The sequence below is a fragment of the Amia ocellicauda genome, chromosome 19 (assembly GCF_036373705.1).
Source record: "Amia ocellicauda isolate fAmiCal2 chromosome 19, fAmiCal2.hap1, whole genome shotgun sequence".
NCBI classification, from domain to species: domain Eukaryota; kingdom Metazoa; phylum Chordata; class Actinopteri; order Amiiformes; family Amiidae; genus Amia; species Amia ocellicauda.
Window position 1 is genome coordinate 16,206,297 of NC_089868.1, and position 18,015 is coordinate 16,224,311.

At 35.0% G+C, this 18,015-nt stretch overlaps 1 protein-coding gene across 2 annotated transcripts; it reads right to left on the reverse strand.

The window, feature by feature from the left end:
* Positions 1-13,248: 13,248 nt before the first annotated feature.
* Positions 13,249-17,989, reverse strand: tyw3 (tRNA-yW synthesizing protein 3 homolog (S. cerevisiae)). Of its 2 annotated transcripts, XM_066692163.1 has the most exons (6): positions 17,700-17,989; positions 17,484-17,564; positions 16,218-16,316; positions 15,646-15,717; positions 15,240-15,373; positions 13,249-14,944 (listed from the first exon to the last, which is right to left on the reverse strand). In XM_066692163.1, the coding sequence occupies exons 1-6, from the start codon at positions 17,871-17,873 to the stop codon at positions 14,788-14,790; spliced, it is 717 nt and encodes a 238-aa protein (XP_066548260.1). In that variant the 5' UTR covers positions 17,874-17,989; the 3' UTR covers positions 13,249-14,787. The 2 variants fall into 2 exon arrangements, with proteins under 2 accessions (XP_066548260.1, XP_066548261.1); XM_066692164.1 differs by lacking the exon at positions 15,240-15,373.
* Between the last annotated feature and the right edge of the window lie 26 nt (positions 17,990-18,015).

An 18,015-nucleotide genomic window follows, 5' to 3' on the forward strand; every position in this document is an offset into this window, starting at 1 on the left:
CAAACAAAACACAGAAAGTGAGATAAGTGAGTCAGTGCAAATCCTTTAAAACATGTCAAAATTCAACAACTTCACTGGAAATAAATATTGATACCAGTTCATATTCAAAAAGTCTGAAGAGGCTTTAACTGCTTTTTGTCCTTTCATCGTATGGAGTGGTATAATCTGCCAACCTTTGGTGGATCAAATCAGTTTTAAATCATGTTCTTCACTGTGGTCTCAGTGACTTACGGAGTTTAAAGTAAGTTGCGTGCCAGTTGATTTTTTTTTCGATTTTGCATCTTTTGACAGATGCTATTTATACAGTTTTACAGTACGCGCACACACACACACACACACAACCTCACAAAAAAAATATTGGTATCTAAGGGAAAATAAAAACAGTGTGGACAGTAACTACAGTAAATGTTATATAGTATATGTTAAGGGTGTTTTGCAAAACCTGCACCAACTTGAATCATTTTCCATATCGTTTAGCCCTAGTCTGCCCACAGAGATGAAATATAAAAAGCCTAGCGTGCCTTGATCACTGTGTGCCTCGTTCCACTCAATGGAGATGAATGACTTATCAAAAGTCTCATCTCAAAATATGGCAGTCTAAACCAGACACTTTTGATACAGCTTGCATGGAGGATAACCACTAGAATGTAAGACATGAAAAATGCCTGTCACAGTTTTCTTTCTGCGTAAGAACAACAGAATGTAATAAAAGGTTGTTTTTTCAGATTTTGTGTTTGTTGTTGTTGGTGGCAGTTGTGGTGGTGGTGGTAGTTCTGAATAAGGAAAAAAGGGAGTAGAAATGACTGTACTGCTTGTCATTTTATGGCAAGAATTTCCTCTCCAATCACAACAGAATCTGATCAGTTTTATGGTGACTACACTCTAATCCCTTAAGAGTAAGTGTAAGGATAGCTCACATAGATGAAGCTGTAACGATGGTTAAAACAAATAAAATAAAAACAATTGTGGCATATATCTCATTCTTGCTAGTACTAACTTTGGGAAGTAAAAGATAAATGTACTAATATAGGACAACCAATAGGCATCAACCCACAACAATGTGAACCTTTAAATCTTTTCGAATACACAATCTGATCATTACACATTTGGCTGTCTGATTTTTTATTGTGCTAGTATAAAAAGTAACACTAGGATACAGTATAAATAAGGATCTTATTTCAATTGTTTTCTCTATGTAACGCTGGTCTCTTCTGGTTCTAAACCCATTCAATAATATATTCTACATTAAGTACTTTATGTTGAAAGTTTTTGATGTTTAAAACAGAAAAACAAAACATTAAGTAAATGAATATCCAAGAAACATATCAGAATAAATGTGATCACAACAAAAGAGAATGTTTAACAAAAAAAAAAATCTTATTTTTTTTTTTTTAAATGCCTTAAATTGTTGCTCATTCATGAATAATTCAAACTATATTTTATGTTTGGGTGGTTCATTGCATTATTATTATTCAATTATTTATCATGGGATTCATCTGTTTAACTTAAATGAAATATTCTTAAAACAACTATGGAGCAACAATTGATTAAATTATATAAGTATGTTTAAGATGAAAACTTGCATGCACTACATGTAGTTACATAACTTAGGAAGAACTAAGACAGCACTGTAAGTATGATGGCTTTTATCCCAAATTCAAGCTTAATTTTATCAGTCAAGATTAATTACCATTGTCTGATCTTTTTTTAATGTAATGTAAGAAAAAATATATAATAAACTGTGAAATCAAAGCTTGTTTAAATGGCTGCTTGTTTTTTTGATTAAGAATACATTAACTTTTTCGTTTGTTTTGTTAATTTACGATGAGTGGCGGCTAAAGCTTGTTTACACCATATTACTCGTCCCTTCATCATTTCTGATTAGACTTGATTAGGTATGTTCCTTCGCAGGGCTTTATTTTTAGGCAAAAATGAAGGAAAAGGTCCTGTCATTTTTATTTCATGGATGAATAAATTACAATACATTAAAAAGACTCAGCAGCTTTTAAATGTTAAATATATTCCAGAGCAGGTTAAAGAAACACTGCAGTGTGTGGCATGAATTGTCTTATTTTTATGAGAAATAACAGAATATCTGTATATACTGATTTCAGCCCTGAGAAAAAGACTATTAGCTGTGTACATACGAAAGCCTCTAACGTCACTAATAATATCTATACCTTTTTAAAATCGCAGAAAAAAACGAAAATACTAAACCTGTTTTGTGATGGTGATTACATGGTAAGAAAGCAATGAAAATAGGGTTACTGTGAATTCCGTTATTAATCAACAATACATTCATAAGAGATCAGTAGAAATAACATAAAATGGATCAATAAACAGATCCATAAGTTAAACAGATCCCACAAGTAAAGGAGTTGTCTCGCCAAGCAGTGACACTTCAGCACTGAAAAAGTGCAAAAGAAGCTGAGCACGACTACCTGTGGGAGTCACTTGTATACGCTATTGCCTGTGGACACCAGGACCGCTTCTCATTGCCTTACAACACATCCTTTCCCAGAATGCACTTACCCTGTCCCCTGTGCCTCAACAGACGGATGCTTTCCCTGCATGGCCAATTAATCACTCTCGTGTTAGGACAATTTGAAGTTAATACATTGTAATGGGTTGCACTGCCGCGTCTTTTTCTTCTTCCTCCCCCATTTATTCAAGTTGTTTATCATTATATTGTACTCTTGGAACCCCTGTGAGACAAATAGGAATAATAATCACCATCATAACAACATCAATAAGAATAATATTAATAATCATCATTATATGACTAAAATGTATTGTGCCGCTGTGGTGTTGCTATCGTCTAATATGTTTGAAACCTCTACCAATAACATGACAAATGGTAACCTATCATGAGCACGATCACGCTTATTTATGTGGATGTCATAAAAGTTCAGTGAAGTGGGCAAAATGTATAAAACAGAATTCATTTCGAAATCATAACAACTTACCAAAACTGGCATTCTGACACTACGTGCTACTTTATTCCTCAAATGGATTAATTCCTTTCAACACCATTTTCCCATAGCAGATCCATCTTTGATGTTTGGTCTCAGATTGTCCTTCCTGATGCATATCAGAGTCTCCTGGCATTGTACCAAAGCTCTGTCTATCACCTTCATATGAAACTGTAGCAGACATGCTAGAACAGTGGTCAGCGCCTGGGAGGGTGGATGACAGCACCCTGAACAGGAAAGAGCTTGAATATTGGCCAGGAGGATGCAGAGACATGACACACTCGAACTCCAGAGCAGGATAGCAACGCAATAGTACACATGAGGATTAATGAGCAGTAACAGACTTTTACCCAGAACAACTGTCTCGTTTCTGGTGCCAAAAAACAACATATATAATCCCTTATGTCTGACACTTTCATTTTTTTTAAGAATTTGTTATCATTGGTTTGGATGTGTGTTTTCAATTATGTATCACTGAAAACCTTCCTCTTATTCAAACATTCAAACTTTCAAAGTCACCTTCAAGAGTAAACGTAACTGAATATTTTTACATATATATATACTTTACTTTACCCTGGTTCACATATTTTTAAAACTAGGTGCAAACCCTACAATGTAAAAGAGCAATCTACTAAAAGCACTAAAGATGATTTTCTTCCAAGACTTTAAATACATATATAGCTTTATATAACTGGAGAGTTATCATTATAATTAAACCATCTATTTATATTCTAGTATCCCTTCTTTTCTTCACCCATGTTTTCCCACTGTGAGGAACCTAAAAATCCTGGAATATTGGACTAATAAGCATAAGTTATAAGAGACTGCAACATTGGGAGTAAAACTCTGGACAAACCAACCAACAGTCAGTAACTCAGCGATGGAATGGCTGTCAGTGTATAGGAATGAAGTTCAGTGAAACATTGAATTCTATATCCTCACAACTCTGTGCACAAATAAGTGGTCCGACCTCTCTGTGCCAAATCTCTGCTGAAAGTACAGGCATAAGGAATTGCTGTGCAAGCCTGTCAGGAGGACCAAGCTGAGCCTAGTTGATGGCTAGTTCACTCATGATGGTTCTTGGTGAATGACGTTCAAGAGAATCAATGGAATCAAAATAAACATCCCACAATTCCAAAATTCTTTGCCTTTAAAACTATTCTTTCCCAGTTCTCCGACTGGTAAAACTTAAAAATGGGGGCCCAAATTTGGAGCCTCTTTCCATAAGGCTTTATTATTAATTACTCAGACTTCGCAGTGTTGCCATAAATAGTGAAAGCTGGGGGAGCGTGTTTCCAGACTTTTAGGAACGAACTCCCCACACCCTTCACGCCTGGGGGCCCTGTGAACTTGATACACCTCAGCAATTTAGTTATTACCTTTCTTTCCACGAGAAGTAATGCCAAGAAAAGTAAATAATATTCTTGTGTTTATTTCACACTGGCTTTCTTGCCAAAACTCCAGCGGTTCAACAGAGCTTCTAATGTCAGCGTTGGACTAATGTGTTTGTTTATAAAAAAAAAAGAAAGAGAAGGAAGAAAATCAATAATCCATTTACAAGTAGCACAGTTTAAGCAGTGTAGTGCATGTCAGCAAATCGCTGCAAGTTAATAGAAGGGTGATCAAGCATTTTGTGTTTATCGCTCCAAAACTACAAATTAGGCCTGTTAAACTGAGCACTGTGATCCCTTTTGTCCGTCTCCTGTGGAACCAAAATGTAGGAAGCTGCATAAACCTAATGCCACAAAATATATAAAGCAGTAAATATACAGTGCAATTACATTTACCTAGCTCCTAGGTGGTATTGCCTATAGGTACTATACAATCACACTTACGATAAATTGTTTAATAGCGTTGTTAGGTTAAACTCTTCTATAATCTTTTAATTAACTGACTGTTACTGCACCTGACACATCCGGTCTTCATTTCTGTCTTGACTGAATCAAAACATACAGCAGGGCATCTGACTTACAGAGGTCAACCTTTAACATAAAGGCCCAGACCACAGCGAATCTTCACTGCGCACCTGTTAATCGCAAATTTAAAACACAGCACTCAATTCATGAGTGCCAACGTGATCTATGATCTATGTCTATCTAAGAGATTCTTTTAGTGGCAAATATAATATAAATTGATAACGTTGGTGCTGAAAAATAAAAGCTGCTATTAAACATAAAGAGAAAATCTGAAAAAATGTTAATGTATAGCAGTTATTGTAAGACACAGTTGTAGCTATGGATACTAGAGTTTGCATCTAGCCCCATTAATACACGCCACTTTATAGCAAAAATCTGCACGCGTTTAAGCTTAAGTTAATAGCATATGGCTACCATAATGTATACATTTGTATCTTTAGTTCCACAGTTGACCACAATCTCCAACTTCAGCTCCCCTCATTGACCAAAATGTCTAAATTGACTTTAGAGTCACGTGGACTGGAACTAAATGGTCCAAATCAGACTCACGTCCCCCATTTCTCAAAGAGTTCCTTAATGTTCTGCATGAGGAAAAGGACAGAACGAGCCAGACCTTTTTAACACTTCACAATAAAATATGCGGTAGTACTTGTGTGTCATTTAAACTTGGCTTTTTACTTTCTGTTCCCATTTATAGATTTAAGAGCACATGCAGATTGAATTTCCATAGTGGGGAGAGCTGCCTGTGGTGTCTGTAATAACAGCAATCATCATAAAGCAGAGCTATCCTACTCAGCTGAGCCAGATTGCACCAACTAGGTAATTTGAGCTCATACCTCACAAATGTGAACCATTCCAAAATGTCGCACAAAGACAAGGAACTCGTACCTTCAGGAAACTGTGTAAATGAAGCCCAAACGGTCAGCTTACCAAAAATATCATCATTATGGTGTGAAAGACTCGTTCCCTTTTAAAGGAAAATAGAAAGATTTGTTGGGCACAGCAGGATAAGACTCATTAAAAATTCCATTAAATCTATATATTCTTCACAGGTGACCTGGTGCAATCCTGGAGGAATTAAATCTTAAATGCTAATTAAATGCAATCAAAGGTTTTGCATTTGCTACAGTCAATGGAGAAAGGGCTTTTTTATTAAAAGTATCCTTTTACCAAATGAAACAGACTCTTTGTAATGCTGAAAGACAATGTGGTCTGGAGGGCACATTTAGAGATAGAAATCTAATTGGGCATCGTTAACACCCGATAACTTTTAAATCAGACCATGATCAATGGCTTTTTTCTGTTATTGATAGTAACTAAAACATTTTAAAAATAGGATTAGCCCACTCATTCAATTTCAACAAACCATGTGGTTGCTTTGTACAAAAGTATTAAACTAGGATACAATTTAATACCACTTGCAACAATTTTAAGATATTAAATAATATTTTACAAAACAAAACATTTGCATTCATTTGTATTAGTATTCAGCATTTAGCATTCTTAACTTGCTATTTCAAACTAAAAGTGCCCTGATAAGATAAGAGCTGCTATACTATTAATAAAACCAATACCAAACCTACAAAAAAAACATTTAGCAGAGGTTAACATTTTTAATCAGGCATAAAATAGACCAAAAGAGAACCAGAAAAGAATATGCTTATTAGTGACTGCAAGATGACTGAAGTGAAATAAGCAGATATTGTATGAAGTCAATTGGATATTACGATACCCCTTTAATAGTCTGCCCCAGCATTCCCACTTATATCATAACTTGCATCGTAACTCTGCAAACATATGCAGCTATCATTGTGCCAGTTTAAAATAATAGTACAGTGTCATGTTATATTGTTCTGTTTACAGGACATACGACGCATGCTCTCGATTCTCCGTTGAACACTGTTCCATACTGGAAACCAGGAAGGCATTCTAATATCATACTGAGATTCATTAAAGAAAAAAACACATCTTGTGTGGCTCCCAGACAAGATCATTTTACTTGAGTTTTCATAAATATTTTCAACATTGCGGTTGAGGCTAAAATAATGTACAGCTAGCAGATGGAGAGGCATTTGAAAAATAACAAATCAATCTGGAAAGAAAAAATAAATAAAACTTTCTGTGAGCAGTCTTTCCTTTTGATTATGATTCCTTCTTCTGATGTGGAAAATATCTCATATTGGACATGAAATATTGTATGTTAATGCATGGTGATCAAAGGGCTTGCAACACCCCCGAGAACAGAATAGTACTGAAAAGACAAACGCCTTCCTCAGTGTCCATAAAAAGTGCCTGTATGCCATCATTGTGTCCCTGTGCAAAAGAGGTACACATGACTAATAGATTACATTTCTGCCAGCTGCTGTGATGTGGGCTGCAGATTGATGCCATGAAAGAATAATTAAGGTGGAAAAAATGGTTGAACTATCTGACCTGTCCTGAGTGGACAATCTAATAAAATAAATGCAGTAGAAAGCAGTAGGAAAGTACCTGTAGAGCAGCTACAAACCACTGACCAGCATCCATTATTAAAAAAAAATTATTCAAAACTAAACTCAAAACATCTTAAAGCAATTTTTTTCTGTCTTAATTTTCAAATCAAACAAACAAAAACAAAAATATTGCATAAACACATTGCCTTAATGAGAAATAGTTTCAGTGCAATTATAAGAATATCTAAACATCTACAAAACTCAAGATTCATTCAGAAAATTAAATGACTATATACCATTTATAATTGCTTTTATAATTGAATGTTATTTTAAAACCTTTTGAACTATACAATTGTTAAATAACTGTAACATACTTAACTCTATTGTTTAAATTCTTATAATTCTTATTTTAATTATAGCTGATATAAAAGGAGGCAGTTTGAGTCACACAAAATATAAAAAGGACACAGATTCATTTTCATTTTCTGTGTTCACAATAAATCTGAAGAGGCTTCTCTGGAAGCACTCAATGTTCTAAGCCCTTTGAGGTCCTTATCAAAGCACTGTTTGTATAATGTCAACTGGTGCAGGTCAAGGGTGGTTTATGGGGGTCCATATGCAGTTGTTTTTTAGATTTTTCTCCACTTCCCATGTAATAGTTTCCTTTAGGATGGCATTCACTACCAAATGAAGACAAACAGTGAAGGGTCAGCCCCTAACCCACTTCAGAGAACACCAGGAAATTGCCAGGAATCAGATAAATTACAGCCGGACTACCAACCACCGTGAGGCAGCACGCCAGCCGTCACTGCAATGATGAAAGAACACAGGCTACCTCTAGACCTTCACCTCCACACACACACTGGGAGAGGCCAGCAGACACACAGGACTATACAGGTACTCCAGTCATACTCCCAGATATGCAACGGAAATCCATGTTACAGTCTGTCAAAACACAGCTGACCCATCAGTAATTCAGGTCACTTGCCAATGCAAAGCTAGCTCTGTAATGTATCAGAATAAACAGGCATATAATGAACAGAAACTGCCTTCACCTACTACTTACATGATTGTCATAGCAATGTAAGTTCATTAATTTTATTCTTTTCTTGATTAGCAGAACATTTTTAACATTTACCCAGGAAATAAATGATATATGTATATATAGCTGAACTTCTGAAGTTACTATTGTTTATTGCTGCAGGAAAAAAATATTAAAACATCATTCAATAAAGCTTAAACAACCACCATGTGATGCATAAACATATTATTCTTCAAGTGATGTGTAAAGGTATAGACTTTCATTGGTATATTAAAAAGTGTAAATAAATGTATTCAAACACAATTTAATGTCAATATGCATACAAACTTTTAGTGACAAACTTTGCACAAGAGCATATTCAACATATACCTTTAAAAATATGTACTAATTATTATTTTTAAAAGTGTGTGTGTGTGCATCATGAAATTGCTTCGTATCTTTAACTTATCCATTTGGTCTGGGGGGTATTACAAACTTCTACTTGTATTATGCTTGATTTCAATTTTGTATTATATAATTGGACTTTTGTATTGCTCATGTAACCTGTATGTCACCCTAGATAAATAAATAAACAATAATAAATAAGGAAATGGGGGGGGGGTTGCATACTATAAAGGATTACTCATATGATCAAGGGCATAATTTCTTTAACAAGAGCAATTATTTCAGCCGGACTTCAATGGTTCTCCTGACGCCTTTGAAGGTACTGCTGGACTCTGTTACACAGGTGATGTAATTTACACAAATAATAATCTATCTATCTATCTGAGCTGTGCTCCTGTCATAAGGTAAAATAAAAAGCATCCGTCATTGTGAAGTGATTAACATTCTCCAGATGTTTTGATCCTTGGATTTCAGGAGTTCCCCTTTGTTGTGATAATGATACAGTATCCAGGACCCAAATGTTTATTTTCCTTTCCATGGGTCACAGTCAGAGATTCAGGAATCCTATTATAGCATGTGGCTAAATCTAATTGTGCCGCTCAGATGAAAGCAAATGCAGTTATTCTTCTCCTAAATCCCCCCCCCCAATCCCTTACACACATACAATTCTAATTGTAAACTGCTGCTGGTAATTTTACTGTAAGACGGGAAAAAAAGGGAAACTTGCTTGAAAGGACCACCACTGCCCACTTATGTAATCAATTTATCCATGTCAGAGTTGTTGGGGAAAAATGAAAAATATGCTTCCTGTTGTAGACATGTGACACAATACCTCCCAGTAGGAAGAGAGGATGCAGAGAGAGAGGATTGCAAGGCCAGCAGCTCAGTGATCTTGGGGGTAATGTCCCACATCCCTTTAGCCTCAATCTCCCAGCAGCTACTACACCCAGCCATGCTGTCTCAACGTGGGCCATACCAGATACGTCACTTGAAGGCAGTGAATAATTTCAAACTGAAACAGTGTTGTCTTACAATGTCGTAGCCTATCGTCAGTGTAATCTCAACCTTGAGTTTGTTTCTTTATTGGCATGTAGCAGGGTACCCTGAATGTTATAGCTACCAATCGCTGTTATCGATCTTCTGTGATGCCATATTTAATTGGGATCTTGAATGGGCAGAAATGCAAAGCAATGATACGTTTCACTGAGAAAAGTGTCTGCAATCAAATGAGTCATCGTCAAGCAGAGGAAACCAAGGTTCTGACCACATACTTTCCAACATACCACGCCTTCCAAAATCATTCCACCAACGGAATGCCAAATTCCATTTTTTATGTTATTTATCTATCTGATTATTTGTTCAGTCATTCATCATTTTAGTTACTTGCTTTGTTATTTACTGTTTTTATCATAATGCTTCTCAAATGCACCCCACAGTGGGCAGAACTTTGTATCAGCTTTCAAACAGAGAAATCAAAGAACTCCATGTACAAAAATATCCTTTTTAAGATCCAGCAATACACCTATGGAAGTCGTATTGCATATTATGTATATATACATGCCATTTTATACAGTACTCTAATATTGTAAACACAACTTAAGAAATATGTAAATGTGTAAACAATATGTAAATGTCATGTACAACTGGATTGGAAAAAAGAGGCTGTTTGTGGCTCATGTGCTATAACTGCACAGCGATCACATTCTTAGATTTGCTTGCCATTAAAACATTATTTTTCATGGACCTCTTATCATACCTCCCTGTGCTTTATCATTCTCCTACCATGCTTAAGAGGATTTCATTTATCCATGGAAAAGATTACTGTAAATTCACCTGCTATAGTTTACTCATGAATTTCAGGAAGAGCAGACTACTATGTAGGCGACCCCCGGTAGCTTTTTTGGTGTGTCTGTCTTAATTCTATTTGGTTTTCATTCAGACTATAAAACAGATCTTCTCTTTCATTTAATAAAAATGTTCATTCTTATCAGATAAGACCCTTAAGATATCAAGCTCAGTTTGAGGGGAACCAGAAAAGATAATAGAGGAATGAGAGATTCAACACATAGCAGGCAAGTCAAAACATTGAGCTCAAATGACAAAGGAAGAGCACTGAAAGACTTGCCATTCTGGAACAAGAAAACTACATAGGGAGAAACAATAAGGCGGCAAAGCACACAACCACAAGACGCAGGGCAGCTCCGCGAGTTCGCAAGGACACTCAGTAAGGAACCAGTAAAGTACGAAACCAAATCCATGTACAATGTTGTGACTAATTAACCACCAAGAATTTTTGGTCAGCGCAGTAATCTTTCTAGAAGCATAAGTCTACACAGCCTCTTGAAAATATGCTGGGATGAAAACAAATTGGAGGACTTTGAAGTTTAATCCATCTGTAGACTAAGGACATTTTCAAACAAGTATATGCTGATGCATGGTTTCTTAAAGATAAAATTGGGGGATGTTTTAACAAAGCTTAGATTTTTCTGTGGTGAGTGTAGTATAACATGTAGGAAGGTTAAACATCCACTAAACAGAGAGGAATCAGCACTTTTTGTCTTCAGTACAATGATCTTTTCAATTAATCCATTTCATTTTTTCACATTAGTCACAATCATTTCTGAATACTTTTTAATGTGATGCAATTTGATTCCTGGCTTTTACTTTTCACTGTTCCGGTCCACTGATGCATTTCATAAACATGCATCGCATCCACCTCACCCTTACCTTTTATCATACCTTATATTCTGCTAAATTTCAGCTGTCCTGTCCCAAACCCAAGATTATATAACATCAACATAGAGATTTTCAACTCCAGTCATATAACTGGGTTTTGCCATGCGTGTTTGTTTTTGTTTTTTCAAAGAAATGATGTTTTGGCAGTTAGGCTAAATCTGTTAATTTCACAGTGCAACAACCTTTGCCTTTTTATACTGAAACTATTAATTTGTTTTATTGAAATGAAGCTTAATGGCGTGGTTTACATGACCTATTTTTCTTTTTCATTTAACATTATCACCACCAAAGGCTCCTCACTGAAGGTTAACACCACAGGTTAAAAGGTGACTTGCTTTAGTGGTGCGTAAGAAAGATTTTTAAAGTCAATTTGGGATGAAATGATAGAGGAAGAGTGCTCTGATTGCCTGGGGACAAGCCGTGAGTATGTGCATCCCTCAATGCGAAATCAGAGGGAGCAGAAAAAGGGCTTAATCAAGGCAATAATGGCCCACTTGACAATCACACAAGCACTTCTTACCAGAAAATCCTTCCATTTATGGCTGATTGCTGAAGCTGTTCACCACCCCCACCCCCCCCTGCCTCCACAACCTCCCCAACCTCCCAAAGGCAAGCAGTAATTTTGAAAATAATTTATAATCAAAATATGTATTTCGAAACTAATTATTTAAAGATTTGTGTTAGCCATTTCTTGCTTAGAAATGGTTTCTCCATTATAGTTTTATGTAGAAATTCAATTTTATGGATTTACAAAACTCATGCTTGAATATTACTGAATGTAGGAAAAGTAATACAAATCTATCTGTCTGTATGTATGTATATATATAAAAAAACATTTAACTCAGGTAGTGACTAGCAATTCACATACATTGAATTATTATTTGAATACAAAAATAAAGTAGTTTACCCACTAAAAAAGCAAACCAAAGCTAACAAAAATCTGTGCAATATTTAAATACCATACTGAAGGGCTTATTTGACTTGAAATTCTAAATAAGCGTTAAATATATAACAGGATCACATTTTGTATACACAATGAAAGTACTATTTTGAGCAATCATGGTGTAACTTTCTATTTCAAGGCACCATGTTATTTTAAATTGTTTGTACATACATACATACATACACACATATATATATATATATATATATATATACATACATATATATTCTTCATTGAAAACATCTGTCAGTAACCTATATTGTCAGTGAAAACTAAATAAATGAGCCAAAGAGAATTTTTTATATAGGCGGGAGACACCCATCACCTGTTACATTTAAACAGTCTCTTATACAAGGCATGTGAACCATGATACAAAAAAGTTACATACGACTTCTTAGCTGTTCTGTATAGACTGTAGTTATAACTTCACCTGCTGAAAATGCTACTATCACCGCCAGGGACTTTCTCAAAAACAGCCTTCTGTACCAGCAGTCAGATTCCATTACTCCCTTCAAACAATATTAAGAGCCCTGTTTAAAGGGGGGAAAACAGCTGTCATTTTAGAGAAGACCTCCAATCAATTCTAGCTGTTTATGAACATTTAAAAAGTTTCATGTTTCAAGATAATGCACAACCTCTGTGAAACAAGAAGTGTTCAGCAGAAGAAACCCCAGAAAGGTGGAAAGTCTGGTCATTTGAATATTGATCACAAAATAATAATAGAATAATAATAGAATAAGGAGTGTTTAAACATTTATTTTGTATTAAGAACACGCTGATAAATGTTGCTGGGAAATAATACTTTCAAACTTCAGAATCCAGATCCTGTGTTAATCGTCATTATATTTAAATAGAAGCATCAACATTTCAATTTCCTGGCAAATAAATAAGTTAATTAGAATCTATAAAATATACAATTAAATGCTATATTAAAATATAGCTTTTACAACTAACCTACATTATAGGTATTCATCAAACAGACAATTCTACAAATTTTGCAGCATTTAACCATAGGTCCTTTGAAAGTTTAACTGTTCCATCTACTGGTCCTGTTTAGTATTACACAATAATATTAATTTTACCTGACAGAATATTGACAATTGATTAATATGCTTCAACATGCAAGGAAATATGTCTCCATACTCTACTATTACTATTAGCACCTTGGGTGCACAGATGGAAAATCTTACTATCTTACTAGTAATAAGCTCACAAACTGTTCAACAGGATTTAGTTCATACACATAATTACTTTTTAAACTAGTCCCTGAAGAAAATGAGTACTGTTAAATTTTAATGGACCATCAACTGTGAAACTGTGTGGGGAAATAAATAACACCAAGTGATCTAAGATAGATCAACAGTATAATTCATGATGTAAGATTTGGAATTTGTATTAATTGGTGTAAATGTAAAACACATCACATCTGAAGTTAGAAAGCATGAGAAACTGATACACTAATTAGGCAAGTGTTGTTAATGAGCCATACTGGACTGCGCGCTAGGGGTAATGAATTTTGATTTGAAGGAAATGTGCTTGAAACCACATGCAATTTTAAAATGTAGTTTGTAGTTCAACACAAAGCAGTTCGCCAAAGATGAATAACGCTGCACATTTTCAATTCATTTGAACTGCGATGAAGGAACATATGTCTTCCCTTGACAGGCAAAGAAAGCATCAATGTAGCACCCAGGAGTTCAACTAAACTGAAACAGACTTGCAGCTGTATGACATGGGAAGATACAGATTATAATGCAATCAACAAGAAAAGCAGACAACTGAAAAAAGCAATGAGATTCGGCATATTTAAATTGCCTTCTGAAACATCTTCCTACATCTTCCTTCAAATGACCTTAATTTTTTAATGCAGAAACAGGACTACATGCAATTTATTTGGGATTAAAAGTACACCTGACTCGGTTCATTGGTGAAATAAATCCTGAAAGTCTTAAGTTAGAAAACATTAATAAAATGCATTTTGTCAGAATATTTATATTTAAAAAAAAAAAGAAAAAGTTCAGCATCAAAAGTCAATTACATATCTTTTGGATATGAAGATTGTTTTCTTCACAGAAAGAGGAGAGTTTAGGAACAACAAAGCTTATAAACACCAGGATGTCATTTGGCCTGTCTTGTTTGTTGGTTTGTTAAATGTGTGCTGATCCAGGAACCACATCAATCCATTTCCCACAGAATCCATGTGAATCAGTTTTCACAGTTTAAACCTTTCAACCGAGACACAGCATTTAAAAGTCTATTCTTCAATGTCAGTCTTAAAGCAGACAACAACTATGTCATCTTATCTCATACGCCTCTATGTAAATAAATGAAGGCCATCTTCAAGGTCGTTTTCGAAATCATGCTAAACTGCATCCTCCGGACTCTGAGAGGAAGCTTTTGGGGCTTTGTCCTGCGTTCTCCTTCTTCTGCGAGTGTATGTGGATTTGTCCGTAGTGGCGTCTGTGTTCATACAAAGGGAGTTTTCGGCCGCCACAGCAGACTGTAGACAGCAGTAGAACCTTTAGGCAAATAAACAGAGGGTATTACTTACCCGGTCTGGCATCACCATGTGCCAGGATTGTCATCAGTGTATTTAATACTCGGGTAGATTACTAATATGACCAAAAGTTTGTTTTGGCGTTCAGTTTGTGTGTGATCAAAATTGTATATTTTAATATTTAATTAGATCATCATTAGCTTTGCTGGACCATGTTTTAAAACCGCCTTTGTTTATGAACTCAAATAAACACATCATGTTCCTGAATCCTGGCTGTAGCATTACTAGTGCTGAAGTAACGCTGCCGAGTGGCCTACCTTTCTATTCTTCGCTGGTTTTCTTCCATTTTCTTATTAGCTACTTCAACCAGGAAGTCAATGTACTGCTCGTTAACTAGGACATGTCCTTTATGGCTGAGGGGGACTTCAAGACAGTGTGTACTCCGCACAGCCTAAGGACACAGATAATTAAAGCTAATTAAAAAAAAAAGCATATTATTTCAAAAGACCACACTTCAGACTTTTTACAAGCTATCATACTGTCATATTTGCTAAGATTTGGGCCTTGTTTTATTCTTAATCCTCAAATAATAATATTGTGACAATTATCCTTTTCAAAATCTTGAAAACTCTATCATGTTAATCAAGAGATATTTTACATTAAATAATTTCCATAAAACATCAAACTTGTTTTGAGAAATTTGAAATAATTAACTTAATTTACCATGATTATTTTTCCTTTCTTGCCAACAGTAATGCCGGAGTTCCTAAAGCCTGCATTTATCGCTACGGAGTGCTGCAAAAAAGAAAGAAAACACACTAATTATAATTAAATATTGATGTAGTTCCAATTATTGTCACCCACAGAAACATACTTAATTTGAAGCAATGTTATTCGGTTATTTATATTTTGTTTAATTAACAGTGTTTAATAAACTATAATTATTTCTCAATTATGACTTTCCAAGTTTGTTGGAAAACTGATTTTGCCGTGAAAAAGGTTTGAAACATTTCAGCTGATATAAAATGGGGGGTGTAAAACGTTAAGTGGGTCCAAAGATATCAACTGAATGTTGTTCACACCCTGAAAAACACACCTGTACTGCACATGTTTTTTTTTTCTATTAAATCCTTTAATAAGCTGATTATTTGTTTTAAGGTAATAAAATAAGAACACTTATACTAAACAACATTAAGAACAATTGTTATATCAATGTATAAGGTTTCATAGTTTAATCATCAGACATATAAAACACTTGCTCTCTGGTGACATAATAGTTCTCGACTCTCACATACCAGGAGCTGTGCATCTTCCAGGCGTTTACACTGCACATGTAGCACAAATGGTTCAAATTTAAATACAGCATCTCCACAGGCACGCTCCACCCCAGACATCTGTAACAGCATTCGAGACACGAGAAAACATAAGTACTAATTTTCTAAATGTGACCTTTTAAATACATTAAAACTACAACTCACAAATCTGATTATTAGCAATAATATTATTAGTATTGTTAATATGTTATGTTGTTAATATTAGTTTTGTTAAAATTTGCTCCCTTTCCCGTAGCCCTTGACTGTGACCCTACATCTTGACAGCACTTAGCTTTCACCGTCCAAGATGTAGGAAGTCTCTTACTGTACTTGTGTAAATTGGAATTTGTAAAATGTATTATTTTGAATGGCTATGTTTTAGCTAAATTGAATTTGTAATGATTGATGCCTTGTACTTCATCAACTGTATTTTTGCACTTTGCTTGCACTTATGTTGTAAGTCACCCTGGATAAATAATAATGAAATGCATGCCAAAAACTTATAAAGCTATCAAGTAAAATACATATAATTTGAATGTGGTTGAGTTGTAACTGTGTCATTTGTTCACATTTGTACTGTGTGCCTTATAAATGAGCGAGCCTGGTCACTTTTACTGCCTTATTAAAATGTGCAAGCCCTGTTAAATAACCTACATATTTTGTATGTTGTATATTTAATATTGATTTTAATAGTAATGTCATTTTAAAAAGAAAAGAAAAGAAAAAAACACGTGTATTTAATGAGTTTACTAATTAAGAATGGCAAATCAGTAACTTTTATTACTGGACCCAGCAGGCATCAGCTGGGGCTGCTTGCAATTTCTGACATATATTGTCTGGGGACTATCTAATATCATTATTATTATTTGTATTAATCGTAATAATACAATTTATTTGTATAGCACCTTTCAAACATAAGATGCAACTCAAAGTGCTTTACATAAATTATAGAAATTGAAATTATAGCAAGTATACAAATGATAGAAAATATACAAAAATATGAATTTAGTAAAGAATGAATAGATAAAGTAAATACAATAAAACAACTAATAAAGTAGTGGACTACTAAAAGAAAAACTATGTTTGAGCGGTTTCTTCAAACTGTTCACAGAGGTTGCCTTTCTAATTTCAGCTGGGATTTTGTTCCAAATATTTTGTGCAATAATAAAAGGCTACATGATTAGTGATTACAGCTCACCAGATACATTGGATTTGAATTGTATATTACTAAATACAGTACATACGCACCACATCTTTCTTCTCGCACTTGCTGTGGGTAACAAAGAGCCAGGAGCAGTTCTGTTTCTGCACGTCAGGACTGTCACAGATCTAACAACCCAGAAAAAAGTGAATATAGTGACTTTGCCAACTGAGAAAAAATAAGAGTAATATAATACTCAGCCACTCCATTTCAATAAAGCTGCCAATGCAAATCGAGTCCTGAAAACATCATCGTTTTCTCACCCCATCTATCAATATTATTCGTCCAGAACACGAACTGGTAGTGAAGTAACTTTTTGATTCGTTAATAAAACCAACAATGTGTAATATGTGCTCATCGACATTTCCCTTCTTGCTGAAATCCATTTTGCTTAAGCACTGTTTTTTCCATTGTCTGAATGTGTTTTCGGCGGCCATTCTCTCGATTTTCTAAATGACTGCTCTAAAAGATATCAGCATCTCTATCAAATCCATCGATTCTGCAGAATTACACACAAGCCGTGCACTGCATGGACAGCGCCATGTTGTCAGAGAGCACACGGGTACGGTGGCCTGACAG